The 20,922-nt window shown below is 36.0% G+C and overlaps 2 protein-coding genes across 2 annotated transcripts in view; both read left to right on the top strand.

The window, feature by feature from the left end:
- The first annotated feature begins 1,604 nt into the window (after nucleotides 1–1,604).
- Nucleotides 1,605–20,922, top strand: part of LOC144976859 (ras-related protein Ral-B-like) — a 53,113-nt gene continuing 33,795 nt past the window's right edge. Inside the window, exons 1-4 of the mRNA XM_078921392.1 lie at nucleotides 1,605–1,976; nucleotides 16,342–16,447; nucleotides 17,355–17,474; nucleotides 19,551–19,648. Coding sequence (XP_078777518.1) covers nucleotides 1,748–1,976; nucleotides 16,342–16,447; nucleotides 17,355–17,474; nucleotides 19,551–19,648 — 553 coding nt within the window. The 5' untranslated portion in view covers nucleotides 1,605–1,747. The remainder of the gene's footprint in view (nucleotides 1,977–16,341; nucleotides 16,448–17,354; nucleotides 17,475–19,550; nucleotides 19,649–20,922) is intronic.
- Nucleotides 4,968–10,249, top strand: LOC144976858 (uncharacterized). The gene is made up of 2 exons (XM_078921391.1): nucleotides 4,968–6,391; nucleotides 6,744–10,249. The coding sequence occupies exon 2, from the start codon at nucleotides 6,837–6,839 to the stop codon at nucleotides 9,708–9,710; it is 2,874 nt and encodes a 957-aa protein (XP_078777517.1). The 5' UTR covers nucleotides 4,968–6,391; nucleotides 6,744–6,836; the 3' UTR covers nucleotides 9,711–10,249.

The raw sequence follows: 20,922 nt of genomic DNA, 5'->3' as shown, positions 1-20,922 counted from the left end.
CTCTCATCGGGAAGATAATCAATTTCTTCCAACCATAGGGTTCATTTGTTTCGTTGAACAGCGCTACCGACAGCCCACTAGGCAGTGCATTAACCTAAAAATGACGTCAAAAGACAAATCGTAGTGCCAGGCTATAATATATAACTTAACGAAGGCGGTGGCTAAAGGTAGTCCCGAAACTAGGCTCAGGAAGTGATGATCACTAACAGACCTAGATGCACAAGCGGCATTGAAAAAAAATAATTCTCGACTGCACCCGGAACCGATCTCGGCCCCTTTGCGTGTAAAGCAGGTGCTCGACCAACTGATCTGAGCTCTACCAACCTCCTATGTTTTTCGTCGGAGACATTGATTTATGGGGGGTAAATGTCTCACTCCATTACTGGGCATAATCTGTTGTTGTAATGAGATCATTACGGAGCCATCTATTATTCTACTGTCGTCTTAGAATGAAAGGATTGCTACTGGCTATGTTACTGTTTCTAGAAAGCCTAGTTTCGGGACTACCTTTAACCGCCGCCTTCGTTAACTTATATATTATATTATAGCCTGGCACTAAGATTTGTCTTTTGACGTCATTTTTAGGTTAATGCACTGCCTAGTGGGCTGTCGGTAGCGCTGTTCAAGGAAACAAATGAACCCTATGGTTGGAACAAAATTGACATTAGTCAACTCTTTGTTATTGTTTGAGACATCCATTTTAATGGTTAGTTCTATTTAAATGCCATTAATCAGACTGTAAAAGTTTACGAGTGCACTTAGCTTTGTGCGTTGGAAGGTTAAATCCGGCGGCTGTGAGTATTTTAACATGAACACATTGCATCATTTGAATAAAACTCTTGATTTGTTGGGAAGGGGGGTGGGGGGGGGTGGGTTGTGTTTGTCAACTTGTCTTTTGACATATCTTAACAGAGTCAGGCTACGAGTTCCTGAAGGCCACGCTCTACCTCTATCCTTACCAATTATAGGAAGATCTTGACATTCGTTTTGACCGACGTGTACTTATTGGCAGGTCTGATAACTCAAATTGTAATGGTCTCAATGTTGTAATGGAAATATCCTCAAACCAACGCAGAATATTGTCCATTGCGTTCGGTTATCAGACTTTCTGGTATGTGTATCTTAGTTATAGTACAATACCCTTTTTTATTATTAAGTGTTGTCTTCTACGTCAAAATATTTTGAGTACAAATCTCTGCTAAATTCATAAAATCTAATGCTGTTGTGTATAGCATGTGCTCATTGCTTTTGGGGGTTTTTTTTTGTATTTTGTTTGTTTGTTTTTGTTTTTTTTTTGTTTTGTTTTTTGTTTGTTTGGTTGTTTTTTTTTAGGGTTGTTTTTTTTTTAGAAACAAAACTGGATACCCTGAGTAAAAAGCTTAATTTTATCTGAAGTGTTGTAAGTCCAGCGTAAATTTGTATCTATTAGATTTACCCCCGACGTCATCTTACCATTTTGAGACGATTGGTCACGTTTTAGCAGGGAGTTTTTCATCCAGTTATATCAGTTGTAATGATTTCGTTTGCGTTTACCCAACGTCTATTATATTAATGCTATTTGTTTAGTTAAAATACTCACAACATCCGACAGCCAAATTAAATATCCCAACGCACAAAACGGTGTGTAACCTTTAACGTTTATAGAGCGAAGAAGACAAAATTTGATGGATATTTGATATAAAAAATTTGCTTTTCACGTTGAATTAAATCTTTATTTCTCCTGTTTCATCTTTTTTTTTCAACAGATATGGAGCCTGTCCGGTCAATGGACATCCTGATAGAAGGGGAGAGAATTCCAGACGATTACGATGAGCATGTGCCCCAATCCTCCCCCATCATATCCGCTCCACGCTCCGCTCCTGGATCCCGATCTTCCTCCTTCCGAAATAGACCCCGCCCAAAACTCAATATCGACATCCAGGCTGCCCAAAGACCTCGGACAAACAGTCTGCCCAATGCCTACCTGCCTATTCCAGGTACGGGATTTTTATTCTGGTCAGAAAACTTTAACTGCAAAATGTCGATCAATTAATTTTGATCTCCACCTTACCACCTAATATTTTGCGGCTATTTGATATTGTGGTAAGGCACTCGCATACGGACCTCAAGGTCCAGGGTTCAAATCCGGCTCTGAGCAGCACATAGTTTAGTCCCAAGAAGAGGCTCTTATTCATATTCTCTCACCATATTCAGGTGTAAAATAAGTACCTGACCGATACCAGCATTGTCTCTGTTGAAAAAAAAAATGTAATATCGCCCAACCGGAATCAGTCATGTTGTCCAAGAGAGAAAATTGGGGGTTAATAATCTTGCCCAAGGAAAAAAAACGAAAGTGCCTAAAACGGGGCACGAACACGGGAGCTTCCGGGTCACAGTGCAATGCCTTAACCACTTGGCCACTTCGCCCCCTTGGTCACGTCATAATGTCTGATTAATTTTATTGTTTTGTAACAGTTATGATATGATGATTTAATAAATCATATCCGCCATGCAAATCATTGTTGTTGTTGTTGTTGTTGTTGTTGTTGTTGCTGGTGTTGTTGTTGTTGGTGTTGTTGTTGTTGTTGTTGTTTTTGGTGTTGTTGTTGTTGTTGTTGTTGTTGTTGTTGCTGGTGTTGTTGTTGTTGTTGGTGTTGTTGTTGTTGCTGGTGTTGTTGTTGTTGTTGTTGTTGTTGTTGTTGTTGCTGTTGTTGTTGTTGTTGTTGTTGTTGTTGCTGTTGTTGTTGTTGTTGCAGTCGTTGTTGTTGTTGTTGTTGTTGTTGTTGTTGTTGCTGTTGCTGGTGTTGTTGTTGTTGTTGTTGTTGCTGTTGTTGTTGTTGAGATGAAATGAAGATAAAAGCAGTCAACAATATAGGGGATACGCGTGCAGGCAGATCATATGATGATAATGACTCACAATATTATATAATGTGGTAGATCTATCTATTCACTTTATTTTGGTGATCGTCGTACTTCTCTTCGACGTAAATATTTTTGGAAAGAAACAGGCCTGTATTGACTTTTGTCGTATAAGCTTCTTTTAGTGAAACCACAGTACGATCACAGTGCAGGTACCAAAATGTTTGTAAACAAAGAGCGATCGGCTCCCTGCATTGCCAAAATAATATTTTGGAACGTAACGAGTCGGCCATAGCATTCGCCCTGAAATGAGCAAAACATTTCTTTCTTTGAAGGATATAGTGTGATATTGATGTAGTATTGATGCTATGTGTTTAGACAAAATACTCACAACATCCGCCAGTCATATTTAACATACCAACACACTAAAATGTGTAACCTGTCATTTTTATAATAATGTAGTTAGAACTCATCACTAACGGGCTGTCTAAAAATAATAACAAGGAGTTGTGTGGCGTCAACTTCGTTTCTTCGATTGTTCCATATGGTAGACAAGATCCAACACAAACATAGCGGTAATTGAGGCAGAGGACCTGAGACCGTAGAGCATCTGGTCGAGTTTTGTTCTTGTGACGAGGCTAGCGGGTGGATTTGTGACTACGCAATAAATGCCCAACGAATTCGCCGCCTGGATAGACTATCATAATAGTGTCGTGTGAGACGAGACCATTAGCACCTGTAACTGCCGAGTGGACAGATAAAATAAAATGAGTTCACCAATATTCATTTATTCCATTAATTAGGTACTCCAAACCAGCCACTATCGGGTAAAATTGTGATGAAAATCGGGAAAATTCATCACTTTCACACTGCTACTCTCAAATAATGTGTAAAATGTATGCATTACACTTGGTGTCATTGTAAAGATCATCCTTTTTTCTTTATGATAGGGAAAAAAGAAAATGGTTTTGTTCAATAAGTAATATTAATAGATTTGAATAAAAATGTGTAGAAAACGGTTGGTCGGAATGCTCACGGTCAGTTTTTATGACCTCATCTTTTTCAACCGGATGTCTTGCGAGCGCCGTTTATGAGATCGGGAAATGAATGGTGTTATTTGAAGCAGAATTGAATTCTCTTTCGTTTGGTATATAATTTTATATTGTATAAAATCATATTCCTCTCTAAAAATCGATTTTTTTGAAGTTTTTGACAAAAAAAATGCCGAAATATGAGAACATTGAAACGAAACTTACATGAAATGAAAAAGTATTCAATTTTCTATTCATGGTAAAAATTCGAAACTATTTTATGGAACAGCGTCCGCAAGCTGGCTATTTAAAAAGAACGACCATGCCCGGCGAAGTCATTCAAACGAAGGAGCCGAGTTGACGTTAGTCGACTCGCGACTAGTTGTAAACAAGGTGTGATTGATTGATAGTGCTGGGATTACCCGCCCAAATCATTACCCGGGTAATACCCGGGTAGTGGTCTGATTACCCGGGTACCCGCGGGTACCCGTGGCAGGAGTGACTTTTGTCCCCAAAATTTTTTTGGGGGGGGGGGGGGGGGGGGGGGGGGGCTTTTTTATTTTTTTTATTAATTTATTATTTATTACAACAAATGAAGCGAAACTGAAGTAAGGAACAAAGATAATTAACTGCAATGAAAAAAATAAATAAATAATAAATAAAATAAAAGTACCTGAGATTCCTTTAAAAGATAAGAACTAATATAATATAGTCTGAACCTATTGATTCCAAAATTGAATCAAATGTGTGTTAACAAATAAAACAAAAAAATCATTGTAATTGAAAAATAAAGTAGGAAAATCTTTTGAAAAAATGTCATGTAAATGTAAATATGTAAATAAAATTGTATTATTTCCAATTTTTGTTCAAAAATATTAAAACCGCCAAAAATGATCACTCTCAGTTCGGTTTCCATTTGTTGAAGCGGGTACCCGTTACCCGCCCCTTTTACCCGAGTACCCGGTTTAACTTTATTACCCGCGGGTACTCGCGGGTACCCGGGTACCCGCCCAGCCCTATTGATTGATTGATTTCATTCAAGAATGGATTCAAAGCTCATTATAGGTAAGTTATATGTTTGAAATCTACTTTCTGATCATTGAAAATATTGCTTTTTTTTATATTAGTTAGTTTTTTTTTGTCAAAATCGTAAACGCAGTGTCTTTTAAAATTCTTTCACTTGCGGTATTCCCTCGTATCCAGCAACTGGGAACTTTGTGGCACTTTGTATTTTTTTATGTTATATTTTCCCCTAAACAAATACCAGTAAGACTTTAATCAGTTATCTAATTTTATATGACACCAATCTAAATTTTATTTTAATGAATAATACAGCTGTATTTTGTCATCTTAATACACTAGACTTTTGTGGCGATGAAATCTTGATTTCAAAATGGCGGACACTCAATTCAGGTTTCGGACGAGTCCATTGCAGGGTTGCCAGATTATTTTTCAACAAAATGCCAGGGGAAGACTCAAAAAATGCCAAAACACTCCAAAAAAAATGCCAAAGTCTGTTGACTCCCACCCCCACTAAGAAAACTAGTCACTTTTGATAGACAATTTACTATCATATCCTGGTGGCTTGCATGTTTTCTTTTCTTTTCTTTTTTTTGAATTATACTAAATTTCCTGTTGGGGTATTTTTTACCTACTGACTACTAAGTGGAGTGCTAAACCACTACACCACGGTTGAGAAAAGGTGTCATTTGAAGTATAATATACAAGAAAAGAAAATGCCAAATGAAAATGCCAAATGCCAAATGATTTTTCTAATGCCAAACGGTTTTCAAAAATGCCAGATTTTTGGAATCTGGCATTTAAAATGCCAAACTGGCAACCCTGGTCCATTGCGGACAACTTATCGAGATTCACATTAGTTTTGTTTTAGTTCGAATGCGTTCTAAGGTTATTGGTTAAGAAATTATCATTAATTATTATTATTATAGAGGCGTATGTGACTTTACAGCAATAGTAAGCTTTTTTTTAAAAAAAATTATGTTATGAAACTTTGCTTTGGATGGGCTCAGACCCCTGTCAATAATTTGGATGTGGACTGATTTGTTTATAAAGTTATATGACTATTGTGATCCTTCAATATAATTTCAGTAGATCAAATATTAATTGTGCGCTACCAGACTGCCTGGTACTTATTATTACTAGCTATTACCATGGCAAATGACTTTTTTTTTTTTCATATTCATGTTGTAATTATTGCCTATTCATCAGATTCAGATTATTGTTTGGTATTTTTTATTTATTGGGGATAATAATAACGTGTATCTATTTCAATGTTTGTGTAAGGAAGATTTTGATTTTAATGATAAAATTAGTAATTTTCATTTTGATATATTTCCTCAGATGATAATGTTTACCAAGGGTTAAAAAATACCTTTTTGGTATCTGGGAGAGGTAGACGACCAGATTTGCCACCAATAAAAGTGAACCAGAAGTTACTTGTACAGCTTTATTTTTTGAAGCAGGAATCGGAGAACTGCTCATCAAAAAAATCTTGGAAGGAGGTGACTATATTTTTATTTCGTCATTTATATGTAATCACGTTTTTTTCAGAGAAGTTTCCCAAAGCTATCATGTGATCATCCATTGTCAAGAAGTGAGCAAAGTCAAGACAGTTGTTCTCTGACCGCTTTTTTTTATTTTTTTTTTGCTGGCTAAGATTAAGATGTTTTGTTACAGGAAGAAATCGGTGAGGATCATATGAAGGGGTATTGGTGCATTTCAGTGCCTAGTGGGATTCACTGTACATATGAGTAAGCATTGCTAACGAGAAAGGTACAGAGTTAGGTAACAATTGACAATGTAAAATTGTGTTGTATTGCCATTGTCTCATCTTTTTAAATAATTTGATTTCAGATTGAAGACTGTCTTCTACGGATATCCCCCGACCTTGCATCACACAGATCACGGATAAGGCATGCAGTGGAGCGTGCTTACCAGAGATTCTGCATGCAACGGCATGATCTGTCGTTCCTGGAATGTGGGGTTGACTTCGACTTTATTTCGGATAAGTTGTCGAGTTTTGGCATCACCCGTGCTTCATTGCCCTTTCCGTCTGCATCTTCACTGGATTTGAAACACATCGATAACGGATTAGTTATTGATATTGAACTTTCCAGGAGGGATATGGGATTAAGTTCAAACACAACGGCTCAATGGGTTTGTCATTTATCTGGACTGAGCATCAATTCTAAACTTTTTTGTGTCCTAAAAAAAACATTCAAAGAGTATGAACGACTCAGGAGCAACAAGACCAAACATCCTGAAAGGCTTCAGCAATTTCTGCTATCAAAATTTTCCCTTTCTTCGTCTCCACAACCACCCTCACATCTACAGCCTTCATCATTGCCATTACAAGAGCACCCTACGCCTCGCCCACCCACCCCACTACGATCTAGTCCAACTCCAACTACTCCAAAGCTGAAAGATGACCAGTTACATTTGATTCAGTCTTTGAATGAAAAACTTCTAATTGTTGAATCTGCACTACGTGATATTCAATCGGAGAAATTTTCTCTACTGGAGGAGGTAAAAGGACTGAAAGAGAAACTTAGTTCAGCTGAGGATAAAGCTTTAGTTACTGTGTCTAAATTAGAAGAAAAGTTTGAAGCTGAATTAAAGAAAAAAGATTTAAAGTTAAAAGAAATTAAAGCTGGGCATGACAAAATTTGTAAAGATTATTGCTCAACTATATCTGTTTTACACAGTGATTTAAATAAGAAAGATTTGTCCTTACAGAAAATGAAGTCAAAAAATAAATACCTTACAGATGAGTTACAGAAAGAGATCATCAGATATGAAAATTTAGAAGCTAATCCATTTGAAATTAAAATTAAAAATTCTAAAAATAATGAATATTCTGATGATGTCAGGAAAGCTGTCATCGCCTTAGTTTGTGAGACAGGTGTCTCAGCTAAAAATGTAAAAAAAGTAATTGGTATTGTATCAAGCAATATTTTTCATTATGTATTTTCTGAAAATTTACCTTGTGCTCAAACAGTTTTAAACATGTGTGATGAGGCTTTTGTCCTTTCAAATATGCAAACTGTTGAAAATGTTTTAAAATCTGAAAATGCTACGTTTCATTTTGATGGTACATCAAGAGATCAGAAAAAGATAGTGGGACATCAGTTCACTTTAGATAGTGGGGAAACCTTTTATCTGGGGTTTTTGCCTGTTGCCACTGAAAATTCTGACACTCTTTTGGATATTGCTATGATTGTTATTAGTAATTTAGTTGATTGCTATAAAGATGTGTACTCCATTTCTCCTGATATTATTTTAAGAGAAATTCTTTCTAAAATTACTAGTGTCATGTCTGATAGGGCTGCGCCCAATATTCTTTTTGGTCATAAATTTACAGATAAACTAAACGCTGAGCTTGGAGATTCCCTTCAGATCAGTTTTTTGCATTGTAATGCACATTTTCTATTAGGAATTAGTTCTGCCTTTGAAAAGACATTGTCAGTTTTTGAACGAAAGTTGATCACTCAGGACGATGAGTATTTAGGAAGGGACAAAGATGGGGCCTTTTCATTTTTTAGCAAAGATTCAGAGTCTGCGACAAATAGAATAATTCGATGTACTTGTAATTTGTTGGGTCCCAGGGGTGACCAGAAAAATGGATGTCGTCCACAGTGGATTACTTTTTGTTCTGATACTCACAATGTTGTTCCCATTCCTAGTTTTAAGTCCAACAGGTTTAATTGCTTTTTTGAAGCTGCTGTTTCTATTTTATTCCACCATGACAATTTATTGAATTTTTTCACTTCTGGTATTTTACATGATAACCCAAATTTATTGATTAAGAGTGTTACTCATGACCTTCAAGATTTAAGGTTAATGTCATTGGTTTGTTGTATTGCCCTATTTTGTTTAAAAGTCACTTCGCCTTATTGGTTTCTTGTCAAGAGTAATACAGTGAAGTATACTGATTTTTTTATGTATGTTCAAATGATGCATGACTGTTTTAAGAAATGGGCTGATGATCCCTCTGAATTACTTGATATTTCTTTTACATCTGTTTTTGGAGATGCTCTCCCTTTTTCCAAATCCCCTGCATTTGATATGGTACATAGTCAAATTGACAAATTTAATAATGTTGTAATGATTGATTTGTTAAAAATATTATGCAAAGATGTTTCTTCTGTTACTGAGAGACAGTTGAAAGATTTTTTAAATGATGGTTATTATGCTCATGTCAGTGATGAAATGAAAAGAACATTGAGCCATTGTCCTCTTAAAAATTTGGTTGGTGAGAGTGCATTTGGTGATTTCGATTATGACATTAGTAAAAGGAGAAATGCATCACTCCATAATCGGTCCACCATTCATGCTGTCAAACGCAATAAAACAATATCGTTTTTATCTAAAAAGTCTGTTGAAGAGCAAGGGCTCATGTTCAAAGTAGCTAGAAAGCATGGGAAGAAAATGCGAAATGAGTGTAAGATGTTAAAAGATAAAGTAGATAATGATATAAGATTGAAATTTGTAGAGAATCAACAGAAGAAGATTGATAAGCAGATAAAGGATATGGAGAATATTTCCAAGGTTGAACGAGATGTTGAATTACACGGTGGGCCCTGTCGAACAGATAAAGATGTAATTGATTTATTTGACAGGCTTAGAGTTGAAAATTATTCAATGACAAAGATAAAAGATATATTGAAGAGTGAAATACGTTTTCATAAATGTATGTCGGGCGGAAGGAGTTTAAGATTTGGTGATGTTGATTTTATGTTGGATGCTTTAAAGTCTTTTTTAAAATCAAATTCTGTTTCTGGTGACATTGAGAACCCATCAAAGAAGCGAAGAGTTATATAGCCTGATTGAGTTTAATTTCTTTTTCAAGCATTAATGATTTAATGTGCATTTTTTTTGTTGTGATTTCTCGGTTTCGGATTATTTTTCTCTCTCAATTTTCATAGCTTAGTCTGAAGCTGCTGAAGTTATCTAATTTATTTTACTAAGGAGATCATACTATTTCTGAATTGTACGTTATTCATGCTGTACGTATGAAGTGTTTTATTTGTATATCCTGACATTTTGCATATTTGTGAGTTTTTTTATTAGGTGAAATTTTTGTGATTTCATTATTTCAGTCTTGCTTCATGTTCTTTAATGACCAATGTGTGGCTTGCATACTTTGGCTATTTACATTTTGTCATTGTATGGATAATGAACTTTAATTTGATGTATCACATGAATATGTACATGTTTTTATTATTTTTTAATGAATTTTTAAAAATCGTTCAAATTGCTCTTTTTTACCTCCCTTGTCGTTTTATGTGAAATTGGCTTCGGAGCCATTTTCAAGACCTTTTAAAAGTAAAATAAAGTTCTTTAATATGCTTGGAAAAAAATAGGCGTGTTCCCTGTGTTGCTGTCTGTCTGTCTAGCAAGTTTTAGGTATGTGGTTTGATTACTTTTCATTTTACAATAGCGCAAAGTTGACACCGGAGCAAGTTGCGCGAAGGCGCATATTTTTCGAATCTTCAATATTGCGTAAATTCCTTAATAATTGAGTTAGAGGGCTCATTTTGGTATCAAACTTCTTAGAAAATTGAGTACTATGTGATGAAACATAGACTTTTTGGTTTTTTCTTAACTCAAAATTTGGTTTGGTGTACCTACATTAATAATTAGAATCCGTGGGAAAATTTGAAAGTCTAATATTATGCCGCTTAAACCAAACAAATATATTTTACATGCTAAGTAAGGTCTAGTGGTATGACACTCGCTTTCGGATCGGAAGGTCCTAGGTTCAAGCCTCGCTCGGCGCATAGGTGAGTCCTTGGAGAAGGCTCTTTACTCGCATTCCCTCGCCGTACTCAGCTGTAAAATTAGTACCTGGACGTTAACAGCGTTGTCTCTGTCCGAAAAAAATTGTAATATCGCCTAACAGGCGTCATGTCCCGTCCTACAGGTTAAATGTTCCTGTTGACCAGGGACCCCTTGTAAAGCGCGTTGAGCACGTTTAGTGGATATTGCGCTATATAGAAGCTCAATTTAAAAAAAAAATTACATGCTACTTTTGAGGGTAATTGCCAGTTTGCCAATTCATCTCAACCCGTAAATAACCGATCATTATTTTCTAGCAGATTTTATAAATAATCTTTTAAGTCATAGGGTGATAAAATTACCTTTAATTAGGAAACGATTTGCAATTTACTCGTATATCTGTCTGTAAAAAAACAGTTTTGAGATTTGCCAGTAATTCTGTTTTCGTTGGCAAATGATTTTATATTGGCTGTAAGGAACAATTTTAGCTCCAACATTACAAAGATAAATAAAGAAAAGATGAGTGAATATTTGTTCCCAGACAGACCCAATCGGATTTGTACCTATTTCAGTCCCTTGATTGGGAACCAAATCAAAATCACAAAAACCAAGGACAAGGGCTGGTATAATTAGGACTGAAGATGACGTCACTCTGGTCTTTGTTATTATTGTTTTTAATTTTTTTTTGCCATCCGCGTTTATGAGTAATTCTCACTAAACTATATTAACCAGATTATAAACGTTCAAGACTACACATAGTTTTGTGTGTTGGTCCGTTATATTTCCGGGTGGCAATACAAGAGCAAACTGTCTATATCGTTTTTATTTTAAGTAAACTTTGTCATCTTCGCCATTCCATATGGATATAAAATATCATTATTGTCATTATCATAATCATCATCGTCATAATCATGATCATGATCATAATAATAATAATAATAATAATAATAATAATAATAATAATAATAGTAATAATAATAATAATAATAATAATAATAATAATAATAATAATAATAATATTGTTATTATTATTATTATTATTATTATTATTATTATTATTATTATTATTATTATTATTATTATTATTATTATTATTATCATTATTATTATTATTATTATTATTATTATTATTATTTTATTTTTATCATTATCATTATTATTATTGGCATAATTTAATCATCATCATCATCATCGTCATAATCATCAACCTCATCATTACATCATCATTACTATCATTTACCAATATAACATTTATGCGGTCTCGCACCCATCTATCCACACGCCCCCCCCCCCCCCCCTCTTCGCCCCACCCCCATCCCCCAACCCAAAGCACACCCCCTTGTCTCAAGGCTATTGAGTTTACCCCAATATATTTTCCCTCATATCCTTAAGTAATAGGGCGTGATCTGCATGGAAATCTTTAACTTAACAAAATTGGGCCCCCTCCCGATATCCGTGGCTTGCTGCTTTTGGAATGACATACGAAACTCATTTAACCAATGTCTGGTAGTCTCCCTTGATAGTTATCGGAAATTGGTGGTTGACCTTTCATTCATAATGGCGTGGTGTTGTCCTCCCATGGGTGCTAAAGGGCAATTCAAATATTACGCTGAAATAAATAAATATTATAAACAAAGGAATGCGATTAAAAGTAAACACCGAAGATGATCTGGTGTTCTTTAAAATAGTATAGCCGTACTTACTTACTTAGGCCCTTCATCCGACTGGAGCATTATAGCCGTACTTACTTACTTAGGCCCTTCATCCGACTGGAGCATAAGCCATCTACGAATTCCCTCATAACTTGAGCTTTAAATTGAGCGTTGTTTATAAAGCGCAATGTCCACTAAACATGCTCAAAGCACTTTACAGGGGGTTCCTGTCCAACAGCAACATTTAACATGTAGGACGGACATGGCGCCTTTTAGGCGATATTACATTTTTTTTCCGACAGAGTCACCGCTGTTAAAGGCCAGGTACTCATTTTACACCTGAGTACGATGAGAGAATGTAAGTAAAGAGCCTTCTCCAAGGACTCAACTATGAGCCGAGCGAGGCTCGAACCCAGGGCCTTCCGAAACGAAAGCGAATGTCTTACCACATAGCCGCACGGTTTCATGGCAGCCTCCCTAGCCTCCACCTTGTCCCGTTTTTGCCATCTTCTCTCTCAGTTTTAGGCCCTCCGTCAATGCCCTTTTCCAGCTATTTCTAGGCCGCCCTCTCTTCCTCGTTCCCCATGGGTTCCATGTTAGAGCCTGCCTGGTAATGTTTGTTGCTAGCCTTCTCAGACGGTGGCAAGGCCACTTCCATCTCCTCCTCTTAATGTCTACTTCTATTTCCTCTTATCCTGTAATTTCCCACAGATCTGCATTTCGAATATGCGTAGTTTCATTGGGACCAATAGGGAAGAAAAGTCGTGACGTCACACCTTCTACTTGTCTGGTTACAAGCTCTTTGGAAGTGTGTATGTAACCAGTCCTTCGGTGGCAAATAATGAATAGGTCACATGTTGAATCATAAAGTGGCCTAACTATTTTAGTAGCAGGATGTGTATAGGCAGATCACGGGACCTAAAAAAGTGAGGATAGATGATCTTTTTTCGATCATATAATAAACTTTTAAGTTTACACATAATTTTCTGTGTTGGTTATATTGATTAAGGTAGTAGAGCAGTGATGGCACATGCCATCGATAGTAAAAACCTGTGTAGTTCGCTATGTTTACCAATCACTGCCATTGTTTACATCATAATGACTGTCCGAAAGGCGTGGTTATCTAAGTGTCTATAGGATTTAGTAGTCTGATGTCACGTCCGCCCAGGAACGAGCAGCTTGGTTATAAACAAAGAGAATCGGTACTTTTTATTCTTCGTGCTGGCTAGAACTTTTCACATATAATGTTATCAGAATAAATCAAAGTCAAAACATGATCAGATTTATGTTTTTCTCCTCTGGATACACTTTTATGCTCGCCGGAGAAATATTTCATAAGGGCGTCCGCCATTGTTCTCGATAGTTTAGAACCAGTTACTAAGTTACTGTGCGTCATTACGAGAGAAGTGGCGCAACGGCTGTTGAAGCCAATTTTATAGATAGAACGAAGTTGACGTCACTCAGGTCTTTGTTATTGTATTTAGCCAGCCATTTCTATGACCAGTTTTCACTAAACTGTTTTAATCAGACTATAAATGATCAAGGTTACACATAGTTGTGTGTATTGGTACGTTATATTGGGCAGGCGAATGCTGTGAGCTTTTTGGTTGAGCGCAAAGGATGAATATCACTTATTAACAGTTTGAGAATTAGTGTAGAATTGTTTTAATCAATCGAAACATGAAGCAATATTTCTTTTTAATTGAACAAAAAAATAATTTTGTTATACTATGAAAGAATTCTAATTATTCATCTCAACAACCGATTACTATAAAGGCATGGTGAAAAATATGAGAAAAGAGTCTTTTTAAACAAAACAATTGAACTTTGCAGCGTTTGAAACTTCGACCGTAAGGCCAAAAGATATAGGACCAAACTAAAAAATAAAGCAGCACAATCATCATCATCATCACCATCATCATCAACATCATCATCATCATCATCATCATCATCATCATCATCATCATCATCATCAACATCATCATCATCATCATCATCATAATCACCATCAACAACATCATCATTATCATCATCATCATAATCACCATCAACAACATCATCATTATCATCATCATCATCATCATCATCATCATCATCATCGTCATCAATAAACCAAATAAAGACCTTCCTTCCACGTTCCTTTTCTACATGGATTTTTTCTCGCCCATCTTCCTTATCTATAGTTCACATCGAATCGCTTTTCATATAGTATATTGATCAAGAACCCAAAACAAATACCCCCCCCCCCCCCCACCCCCACCCCCCACCCCACCCCAAATATGTATGGTGTCTTCAAGCTAAATGAAAAACGCTGATATTTATTTTCGTCAAATCATAATACGAGCTCCACCTTGAGGCCTTATTTACTTTAACACTTCCGACTGTCTGTTGGAGGCTTACAAAGAATCGATACCCATAGCAACATTGAGCAATACCTACACAATTACTTTTCATTTTTCCTCAGCAATATAGATTGTTCGATGATGACGTCACTCAGATCTTTGTTATTGTTTTTTGCCATCCGCGTTTATGAGTAATGCTCATTGAACTGTATTATCTTGACTATAAACGTTCATGGATACACACAGTTTTGTGTGTTGGTCCGTTATACTTCCGGATGGCAATGTTATGAGCTTCTTAGCCAAGCGCATACTATCTATAGGGGACTCGTTCATATCAAGCTAACCAAGCAGCTAAAGGTATCACCAAAATACAGGAAGCTGTGCGGCTTTGTGGTATAGTGGTATGACACTCGCATTCGGATCGGAAGGTCCTGGGTTTGAGCCTCGCTCGGCGCATAGTTGAGTCCTTTTGAAAAGGCTCTTTACTCACATTCTCTCACCGTGTAAAATGAGTACCTGGCCGTTAACAGTGTTGTCTCTGTCCGATAAACATTGTAACATCGCCTAACAGACGTCGTGTCCCGTCCTAAATGTTAAACGTTGCTCTTGGCCAGGGACCCCGTGTAAAGCGCTTTGAGCACATTTAGTGGATATTGCGCTATATAAAAACTCATTTTAGATTTTAGATTTTAGAAGCTTATCCAGTTCACTGTCGTAATTTAGACAAACGTGTAATTAAACATTTGACCAGAAAAATCGTCCTTGAAACATCGATCTATTTAACTGATTCTCCTCTTGACAACAAAACAAAAACCTGAGACTTTGAGAAGAATGATCTTTCTTTGTTGAACCGACGTGTAACGTTAGGGCAGCTATGTGGTCAAGATTATGGCTATTAACTCGTTAATATGGATGTTTTTTTTAGTTGAACTGACGAGTAATTTTAGTGCAGCTATGTGGTCAAGATTATGGCTATTAACTCGTTAATATGGATGTTTTTTTTAGTTGAACTGACGAGTAATTTTAGTGCAGCTATGTGGTCTAGATTATGGCTGTTAACTAGTTAATATGGATGTTTTTTTAGTTGAACTGACAAGTAATTTTAGTGCAGCTATGTGGTCTAGATTATGGCTGTTAACTAGTTAATATGGATGTTTTTTTTAGTTGAACTGACGAGTAATTTTAGTGCAGCTATGTGGTCTAGATTATGGCTGTTAACTAGTTAATATGGATGTTTTTTATTATCATCATTATTACTATTATTTCATCATCATCATCATCATCATCATCATCATCATCATCATCATCCTCATCACACATCATCATCATATTCATCATCGTCAATATTATTATTATTATTATTATTATTATTATTATTATTATTATTATTATTATTATCCTTATTATTATTATTGTTGTTATTATTATTATTATATTATTATTATTATTATTTATTATTATTATTATTATTATTATTATTATTTTCATTATTATTATTATTATTATTATTACGATTATTATTATTTTTTTATTATTATTAATATTATTATTATTATTATTATTATTATCATTATTATTATTATTATTATTATTATTATTATTATTATTATTATTATTATTATTATTATTATTATTATTATTATTATTATCAATATTATTATTACTCCATCCCATTCAAAGATCCCTTCATTCCCCGAGAGTCCAAGCTGTGTCGTGTCCGGTCATTCAAAACCACATCCAAGGGGTTGGTCAATCATGGGGATTCCTTCAAACGGTCAACAAACAGGTAAGTGCATAGTATGCAAAGGTGAAAAATAGTAACTGTATCGAACTAATAATATAATAATAATAATAATAATAATAATAATAATAATAATAATAATAATAATAATAATAACAATAATAGTAATAATAAAATAATAATAATAATAATAAATAATAATAATAATAATAATATAATAATAATAATAATAATAATAATAATAATAATAATAATAATAATAATAATAATAATAATAATAATGAGAATAATAATAATAATAATAATAATAATAATAATAATAATAATAATAATAATAATAGTAATAATAATAATAATAATAATAATAATAATAATAATAATAATAATAATAATAATAATAATAATAATGTGAAGCTACACTCGAACCCAGGGGCCTCCTGGTGTAATCAGTGCTTTATTACACAGTCGGGCATCTCGCCTCCATATCATTGAACGATATAGGTTTGCCAGAAAATTAGCTTTTGTACCCACCTCCTGAAAATGATGTCTTGTCTTGATAACTTATATACTGTAAAATGAATTAATAGTCAAAAATATTAAACAATATTGTGTGTGATATTTTTTAGTAGGGTCTTTTTTCGGGGAAAAGGGGGGGGGGGGGGGCGTGTTGGGTTTAGTTTTCTTTTTTTTTTTGGGGGGGGGGGGGGGTTGGGTTTTTTTCTGGTGAGGTTTTTGTTTTTGTTTTTTCTTTGCCTATTTTGTTGTTGTTTCTTTTTTAATGGAAAGAAAAATATATGCTTTTTTTAAAAAAATAGTGATAAAATAAAATTTCATATTTCCAGTTAGTATAAACTTTAAATTTACTTAAAGACATTAGGTTACATTTGAAATAATACCAAATTGAGACCCTGAGTCACATAGTATGGCTATCTTTTTATTCATTTACTTTCAGTCTCAAATCTGCAGGGAGCACCAATTCCATTCATGAAGGCAATGCACACCATCGAAGATCTTCCCAAGATAGCACTGGTGAAAGTCAGAATTCCTCAGTCAACCTCCACAATTTGTACAGGTAGTAAGCAGTTATGTGCGGCTATGTGGTCTAGTGTTATGACACTCATTTTCGGATCGGAAGGTCCTGGGTTCGAGCCTCGCGCTCGGCGCATGGTTGAGTCCTTGGAAAAGGCTCTTTACTCACATTCTCTCACCGTACTCAGGCGTAAAATGAGTACCTGGCCGTTAACAGCATTGTCTTTGTCCGAAAAATTGTAATATCGCCTAACAGGCGTCATGTCCCGTCCTACATGTTAAATGTTGCTGTTGACCAGGGACCCCTTGTAAAGAGCTTTGAGCACGTTTAGTGGATATTGTGCTCTACAAAAAAAAGCTCAAAAAAAAGCTCAATTATTGATTACTCACTGCTTTAGTGGTCCCAATACCACAGCGGGAAAGTACTTACCTCAGAAGTAAACGACCGTTATCTATCACAGGTGCAGTCGAGATATTTCTGAGTCCTATGAACACCCAGCTGTGATTCAATTAATTGGAAAGTAGGTACATTGCGATGGACTCGCTTCTTACAAACAATTACTACTATCCGTTAAGCTCTGAAGGATATTTTCCACACTTATTCTCCTTCATGCCAATCGGCAATGAGGATGGTAATATCTGCTTGTATCCCTGGCTAGCATCTTCCACGAACTCCAAGTCTCTTGATCCTGCAATGAGGATGATAATATAGGGCATTCATTTGTCTTTTCCGTGGCTAGCATCTTCCACAATATCCGAGTCTCTCGATCGGCAATAAGGATGGTAATATAGGGCATCCATCTGTCTGTGTCCCTCCACGAGTTCCAAGTCACTTCCGTTGACCTTTGCTTCTTCCGGTATCAAAATATATGAATTGACTAAACCTGGTCAAGGTCAAGAAATGTATTTGTCACGAACGTGTAACCTTATATGATTTATAAAACTATTACCAAGAGCGGTAGTGATAAATCAAATCTAAAGAGCACCAGATTAGGTGATGTCATTATTAACAACACTTGTTGTGATGCGGATGAAAAGGTCTTTCTGACGAGAGCCAGATTTATTGAATTATTGATCCTACAATGTCCATCAAACCCATTGGGCCAAAGGCTCATGATCAGAGTATAGTTATTTGTGACTTCGGCTCTGTCGTACCATCATCATCATATCTTGTCGCGCCAGTGAGTCAGCCAGTCCCGGGCAGTCTGGTTGCATTCCCTCAGGTCAGCATTGGTGCAGTGAGGTCCCAGCGAGCATTCGGACAGGATGTGGTCCACGGTCTGTCTGGGGTGACCGCATGGGCATTCAGTACCCATATGGTCGTATCACAATGATTTGGACTTTTAGGTAAATTTGCCATTATTCTTTTTTTTTGAATGGCAGATTATTTAAGTAGAAGTTTTTGGTTCCTTGTCGTTTGATACTAGGCATCTGACCTGTAGGTCCCTGTTTCGAGTCCTGCTTGCGGGTGGTGAAAAGCTGATACCTAGGAACGACTTTTTAACCACAGCTTCTCAATACGCTTCAACAGTCGTAAAGTCACTTCCCTCGTAATGACGCATGATAACTTATTAACTGGCTCTAAGCTATCGGAACAATGGTGGACGGCCTTATGAAATATTTCTCCGACGAGCATAAAAGCGTATATAGAGAGGGGGGGGGGGGTGATTATAAATCTGATCATGTTTTGACTTTTACACATTCTGATCACAAGACATTTGAAAAGTTCTAGCCAGCATGAAGAATAAAAGTACAGATTTTCTTTATTTAGAACCACGATGGCCGCCGTTGCTGGGCGACGTGACATCAGACTATTGAATCCAATTAAGTGTAAAACACCATCATCTGTAACAGCATTATTTCCTGTCGATGGAACATGCAGTAGCGCCTTACAGGCGGTAGGTATGTCTTCTACATATGGATTGTTGTTGTTGGCCTTGGACCCCTCGTAAAGCGCTTTGATCATATTAAGTGATATTGTGCCAAATATAAACAAAAGTTATTAGTATTTTTTGGTTGCTGAGTTTTTTTTCTAAGGTGGGCAGGTGAGATGTGCAATTGTGTTGAAAAAGAGAGGCACACGGAAACTTTAAATGAACTTTCTTTTTATTGTTCCCAGAGTGTTGTTGATGGGAGGTGTTGGAGTCGGGAAATCTGCTTTGGCACGCCAATTTATGACGTCAGAATACAAAGGGACTTACACAGAACAAACCACACGTAAGTACGTTATGCTCCCTTAGCACCATACACTTACAAAACACTTCTATTTATAAGAGTCTCAGATTGTAACAATTTTATTCTCATATATCTCCCTCCCTCATGATGAATCCTGGCTGGACGTAAACATCAAAATGATGTCCAGGACGCCCTTAACTTGTCTCATTCATTAATCAGGAGTGTGTGTGTATTGTATTCTAAAAATATTATACCTACTCAGCATAAGTACATACAAATAACATGTCTTATGGAGCATTAAAGGCACATTCATTGTCAATTTGCTCTACAAATTGATATGCTTTTTTATTATGACGTGAATGTTTATGCATTGACCAGATAGTAGTACCTGCAAGATCACTCTAGATTCAAATTAATTTTTTAGCGACAACTTGGCTTCGACTTCTACTTCATCATCATCATCATCATCATCATCATCATCATCATCATCATCATCATCATCATCATTATCATATTTAACTTCTAAACCGACTTAGTCATCCTGTCGATTTGTACATCCAAAATTTTTAAAACCTGCACTTGACTCCCCTGATAGCTTATGATAGGCCGATTGCACTTATAATTTGTTTGTAGTTGTTGTCGTTTGTTTATCTTTGTTTTGTCTTTGCTTTGCCAACCAATACTGGTGATAAATTGGCTGAAGCTTGAGATCAAAATGAACATTTTGTTCTTTTTATATGAATTGGTTATTTCTATAATATCTAAATTTGATACTTACCCAAACATTAGTCGTAAAACAAGACGAAGATCACACGAAACAAAATAAGTTTGAGTTCAACCATTGGAATCATTTGTTTCTTGAGCACTTCTAACAACAATTCACTTTTTGCTTCCGTTTTGTAATCGTCGTCTTCTGTTTTTTGACGTATTTTTATCTGGGCTTAATTTTACTAAGGGCTATCCCACACCCAAGACTGACTCCGACGACCCGGCACTGCCGTCCTTTGCCGTCTTCCGGATAAAGACGCAGGGCACGGACAAAATACTAAGAATAAAGAGAAGAGCCGCTAGACCTACCCATACCAAGCACCCGACGTCCTCTGCCGTTATTTTTTTATTTTTCGATCTTGGTATGGGTAGGTCGAGCGGCTCTTCTCTTTATTCTTAGTATTTTGTCCGTACCCGACGCCTTTATCCGGAAGACGGCAGAGGACGGCACAGGACGGAAGTGCCGGTTCGTCGGAGTCAGTCTCCGGTGTGGGTTAGCCCTAAGACTACGCTTGTGAAGGGATCTTTGCTGTTTTGGTTCTGCTTTT

This window comes from Berghia stephanieae, chromosome 7 (genome assembly GCF_034508935.2).
Source record: "Berghia stephanieae isolate SIO BIC M18660-M18661 chromosome 7, UCSD_Bste_1.3, whole genome shotgun sequence".
Taxonomy (NCBI): Eukaryota; Metazoa; Mollusca; class Gastropoda; order Nudibranchia; family Aeolidiidae; genus Berghia; species Berghia stephanieae.
Note: the sequence above shows the minus strand (reverse complement) of the source record. Positions and strands in the feature narration are given on the sequence as shown.

Coding starts and splice junctions, on each gene's coding strand:
- LOC144976858 (XM_078921391.1), top strand. CDS start 6,837: ATGCAACGGCATGATCTGTCGTTCCTGGAATGTGGGGTTGACTTCGAC.